Below are 5,707 nucleotides of genomic sequence, written 5' to 3' on the forward strand. Positions count from 1 at the left end.
CATTTTGCACAGAATATATTCGGTACCTGGTCGAAGCCCTGGGCTCATTTGCTTAAAAAGTCGTACTCTGGACAGTGGCCCTTTAAGGAGACAGGGCACTCACCGATTGCAGTTGTACTTGCACCGGGTAATATGGCGCTAAATCATGTTCAGTATGTGCAATGAACACATGAATGACAGGAACAGCAGTAAAGAGGTGGTGTCTTTCCTTAGACATTGATCTCGCAATGCTTGTATTGCAGGCGTTCTTTGTTTGTCGGTACGACTACTTACTGCGCGGTTGAACACTTTTTTATATATAAAAATTTGGCCGCAATGCTTAAGCTGCCTCATTTGCGCAATGACGCCTGTTTGTGCATTTTAAGAACGCTAGAAATATGTTATACGTCGAACTTCGACCATGTGGGATTTCTGACGTTGGCTTAAAAGGTCAAAACTATTCCGCGTTTCGGTGCATCAAAAATATTGTATCAGCCGGGAGTCAAACTTGAGATGTTGGATGGCAGAATGACTATGCTCTGTGTTCAAGCTCTTGCACCGAAAGGAAAGTAAGAGTTCATTTCCGACGCTTTGGCGGGAAGAAAAAGTGCTTAGGTAAAAGTGCAGTGATTAATAAGAAAAAATCACTTGTGTTTTTGTGTCAGTGGCGGTTGGCTTTCTTATAACGTATGCGTATCTACCCTTATGTATCTTATAAAGAAGCCGGTTATGTATACTTGAGCTTCTTGTGTGTCCGCCAACCTTTCCTTGAGAACTTCCGTTCAATTTCAGCAATGCCAGCATAAAAGCTGATTTTGGCAGAAGAAATGGCCGTCATTCCTTTTGCCAATCTCAGCTTCCTTCTGCCAATCTCATAGCGAGAAACGCCACGGGGTAACGGGGGGAGGAGGAGAGCGTGGAAGGTTGGCAGACGGGAAAGGGAGGATATCAAATCATGCGCATCAGTGTACCTTCTGTTTGAAAAAATAGACAACAAAATTTTTATTCATATCATTTAAAGGTTACATGTACTTTTGAGACCAATTTTTCGCCGCAAACCGCGCACGCGGTTCGCAGTGGTACGTGGTGTCAGCATCTAATGAATTCTTTCACCAGAGCTTTTTACAAATAATCTGTTTCAGAAATAAAAGCCAAGTCTTATTTTCTGACACATCATTTATTAATTCATGAGGTTTGTCTAGGAACAGTGGCGTTGCACTGTGCTTAAGTCTCGAAGAAAAGGCCGAGTTTAGACCGCATCCAAAGAGCGGTGGAAACCTCAAGTGGTAATGGCCCAGAACTGAAACAAGTCCATATTTCACATCTAAGGGCATATTAGGCAAATAGGAGAATCATTATTTGTGTTTTCTTTCGTCCACATTTTGTGTTTTTGCAACCTTCTTCAGTTACGCGCCCTGCTGTCGCCGCAGGCCGGCCGATGGCGCAAGTAGTTATGTCATGTAAAGCTGGCAATAAATTCGATTCGGTAATATGTTTCCTACCTGTCCCCTTCCCGTTCGACACTTGAATTTGGCATTCAGACAGAATGCGTTAGCCAGAGGCAGCAAAAGGATCAGCAGGCATTTATTGTTTATAAAAAAAGGTTTTTCAAGACAGTTGCGTTGCAGGAAGTGAGAAGCTTGAAGTATTGAATGATATTGTATCTTTATTAGCCGAGGAGACGGACACTTTTCCATCGTTTCAGTGCCGATTTTGATTTGTTAACTGTCATAACATCAAGCTGTGGTATAACAAGAGTTCAAATTATCCCTTCTGAAGCTGTTTTGGAAGACATATGACAAGTAATAATGCACTTCCAGTGGGACCATCGCAGCGCCTCCTGTATTTCACCAGTCTACGTGTTATGCCTGACAGCGTGTGCATGCGGAAGTTCGGCGCCAACGGCTTCAACAAGACGCTGCAATTTTGCGCCTACGGAGATACCACAGACGCTTGCGAGGTGAGGGACTTCGGCTGCATTGCGGAGGTATAAGAATAGACAAATGGCAGATGCATGCATCATCATGTTCACTGTGTATAACTGCTGAAGCTCTGTGATCGTTTTTCGGAGAAGTAAAATGGGCATTAAAGCTGTATTTTATACTGACTGTAGTGTATTATAGCGCACATTATTGGCCCGGCTATGTGTTCAAAAATGCAGGTAAATAGACTGTATAATTTCCGGAGCATTTCCCTCCTTGCGCGCGCATGATGAATATGGAAACTTGTGAAGGAAAGATTATAAATTCGCTTCGCATCCGTGCCTATATTTACGCGCAGAAAAACAGCTATAATATAGGACTTTAAATCCATTAAGCTGCACCCCAACTGTCTGTGCAATGGCTGACATCGTGGTGTCAATTATTTAATAAAAAATATTGTGCTAAACTTTTCGCGGAAGCGTAAGCACTTTTCCGCTCATTTTGTGTCAGGTTTTGCAAGTAACTTACATACAATTAACTACTTTAGTTGTTAGCAAATGAAGCCCGAGTAGATAGGGACCACGTGCATGCCCAAAATATTTTCTGAACTCCGGGCTTTGATTATCGCTTTTCATTATTACCCTCTTTGCGTGAATGTTTGAGATGGTGTTTTCTTTTTTTTTCAAATAAACAATGCAAATATGAAAGCGACATCGTTCGTGTACATTTCGAGTGAAAACGGATAAAGATTTGCATTTCTTTTCTGTGCATGTTGAGGTGCTCAAGGAACAATACTCCCAGTACCACTATAGGAAGTGGCACTATTTTCCTTCGAAGTGAATACGTTGGTACATATTCGAGCAATCACGATGTCAAGAATTATTTCCCCAGTGCATGCAGTCCCCAATTTCACGCATAGAAGTGCAGTTTTCCCGCGACACACAAGGTAAATTTAGTTTGTCTTCTTTTGATCTTTCTTGTTATTGTCAACAAGCCCTGTTCCTATTGAAGTAGTGGCGACACTTATAAATCTGCTCACAGCTTTTATGAGTTTTAGTTGCAAAATTAACCATCCACGCTGCCTGGAAACTAAATCCTACAAGAAGCGAGCGAAAATTTAGTTCCTGATCTCGTTTTTTAAGCAACTAAACATGTAAAAGACTGCTTAAAGCACTCAACAGAAGAGGCCGATACTTTTAAAGAGATGCAAGTCCGAAGCTTGGTGGTATTGTTTTTATTTTCTGTAAAAACAAAAAAGGAAAAACACATTCGATGAACTTTGCAGCATGACACTGCGGTTATTTACAGATTCTACGAGTTTTCAACTCTTATGGGCACGAAAATGAAGGCTGTCTTAGGACGTGCAGAATGCCTGAAAAACTTTAGCTTAGATTAGGTTACGACACACTACATGACACACGCTATATTACTTCTGTCTGTCCATAGTACTGTTGGCGAGGTCTCTCAGAAAAACACAAAATGGTGACAACGCTGTGCAGGGAGACTCCGGGGGACCGGCCATAGCACGCGCGGACAACAAACGCTTCCTGCAAGTTGGGATAGTATCGTACGGCGCTGGATGTGCGGGCAAGTACATTCCGGGAGTGTACACGCGGCTGGACCCGCTTGTACCGTGGATCCTTCAAAACATTCTTTACGGCACCTGGCGTATCCTGTATCCAACAGGAGAGTTCAAGTGATGGATATAATTCTAATAAATGACTTTCTAGCAGTGAGCTATTTCCCTCAAAAACATTCGCAAAAGTTCTCTGCTTTGAACTTGAGCTGCAAAATTCACAGCAAACTTGTCTAGTTTTTGAAGAAATCATTCTACGATCCTGGTTGCACTACGACAGCTCGTTCCGCTGCATACGCTACATAAACGCTTTAGGTAGGGTATGTATCTCTGTAAGTACGAACCTTGTAGGGAGTACTTAAACTGTTAACTGCCTTCCAGTTTTAATCTTCGGCAATTAGCACAGGCTTTACGAAGATGCATGGAACTAGCGGAGATAAACGAAGAATGAGACAAAGGAGACGCACCAAAACGCCAAACCGGGAAATTCCTAAATACACTCCTGAGAAATCAATAACAGCGTTTGGTTCAGGCACAGAAAGCAACTAATCCTTGCACTTGAAGGAAAGCCATTGTACCCCTGGATTTCAACATGCCTTTATTAACGGTCGGGAATAATCAAATCGTGAGTGTGAGCTGCTGGAAGTGCTCGTAATCAAAATGAATAAGCAAATATGCATAAGTCATCCCTCAGCTGCATTCACCGAAAAATATAATTTCCTTCCCCTCTGTCGTTCAAGCCCGTGCTTTTATAATGTGTATTGTTCATTTTTTAAATTCTTAGTAGGAATTGATTGTTGCTGACTCCTTGATTTTGTGTGGGTCGTTTGGGTTTTGGTGCTCCCGAATGTTTTGGACATGAAGTGTTTTCCTCTCCCCCGCTTTGCAAAGCTTGCTGTGATGTTCAGGTGCCGCGTCTTCATTTTTCGAGCATGTCTATAATATCTTGTTCCAGCCCTTATTTTCTCAAACATTTGACAAGAACTTGAGACAATCAGGTGGCATATCTTCATTTCGCAGTTTTCTTATCTTACATCACTCGAGTTGAAAATCTTTAGAAGAACGGCTGTTTGGGCGAGTTGGTGAACCATGACGAACAGTAATACAAGAGCGCAATAAAAACGAGACAAAGAGACTAATGAGACAGTTCCGCTGTTATATTAGTGTTCGTCTTGAAGAAAAGCTTTTTATTTCAGCTATATTGCGTATTTTGCATTTGTTTACTTATGGAATAAGCGCGACAATCAATAATCCTAAGAGAACCCAATAACTATTTGCGTCCTTCTACGTAAATATTATATCACATGTGCAATCATGACGCCTGTCGTCAGAAAAATCCCTGAATTTTTTAGCTGCACGGTGCAATCTACTCTTATCTAAGCTCGGGAGCATACAGAAACTGAAACATTATCCTAACCTTCAGCGTTCTAACAACTTTACATGCACAAAACATTTACAGCAGAGCTGCAATCAGCATGAATTCGCGAACGTATTTAATGCGGCTAAGAATTGCGAAAGCTAATTGTTTATTGTTTTTTTATGTTACAGGTCCCCCTTCCCTTTTTTAATCTCTAAACATATTAATTGTTTTATTTCTCATCTCATTCGTATTCTGTTTTTCGAAGAGACAGAGCAACCGTTAACCTTACCGACAGAGCAGCGGTGACTTCGCTTCCACTGAAGGCGCCACCCATTGCGTCAATAATATTGCCCCATTATCATTTCGGAAGGATCCCTGCTAATGTTTCCTTCATTTTAACTGGTTCACATTTCAGTATGCTTGACTAAAGCAGCTTGACTATTTTAGTCTTATTTTGCCTATAATCAATTTGTTGTTTTTTCTGTCTCTTCCGTTTCACCATAACTCTTTGCTCTAGGGTACGGCTGGAGGACGCTTTCCTGGGCGTGACGTATTTGAGTACCGTGAGGCTTCTAGTGTACTCTGACAGGGAGATCTCGCGACGCCTTCTTCCGTTTGTCTCCGTCGGTGCGTTGAAAGGTCTCAGAACTGCGAACAATAAAAACGACTTTGCCCGCCCTTTCCGGCCGAGCCACTAACAGGTTTTCGGTTGCCTTCGTTTCGTCAAACAACACAAATGGCTCAGTGGTCCTACCAGATCCTCGTCGGATGCCTGAAAAGGACGGTTCTTCCTGAAATTACCTTCGAATCGAACAGAGCGCTTATATGCGAGTGCGTACGCTCAATCCGTAACCAAACTGTTACCTCGTC

General features: G+C 42.1%; 1 protein-coding gene across 1 annotated transcript in view; it reads left to right on the plus strand.

Annotated features, from left to right (window-relative positions):
- The window catches only part of LOC146175009 (venom protease-like), a 43,383-nt gene extending 39,782 nt beyond the window's left edge, over positions 1–3,601 (plus strand). The window contains exons 7-8 of the mRNA XM_084585505.1: positions 1,800–1,939; positions 3,401–3,601. Of these exons, the coding sequence (XP_084441631.1) occupies positions 1,800–1,939; positions 3,401–3,601 (341 nt within the window). The remainder of the gene's footprint in view (positions 1–1,799; positions 1,940–3,400) is intronic.
- The last annotated feature ends 2,106 nt before the right edge of the window (positions 3,602–5,707 follow it).

The sequence above is a fragment of the Amblyomma maculatum genome, chromosome 11 (genome assembly GCF_055883805.1).
Source record: "Amblyomma maculatum isolate TAMU_Amacu chromosome 11, ASM5588380v1, whole genome shotgun sequence".
In the NCBI taxonomy this organism is placed as follows: domain Eukaryota; kingdom Metazoa; phylum Arthropoda; class Arachnida; order Ixodida; family Ixodidae; genus Amblyomma; species Amblyomma maculatum.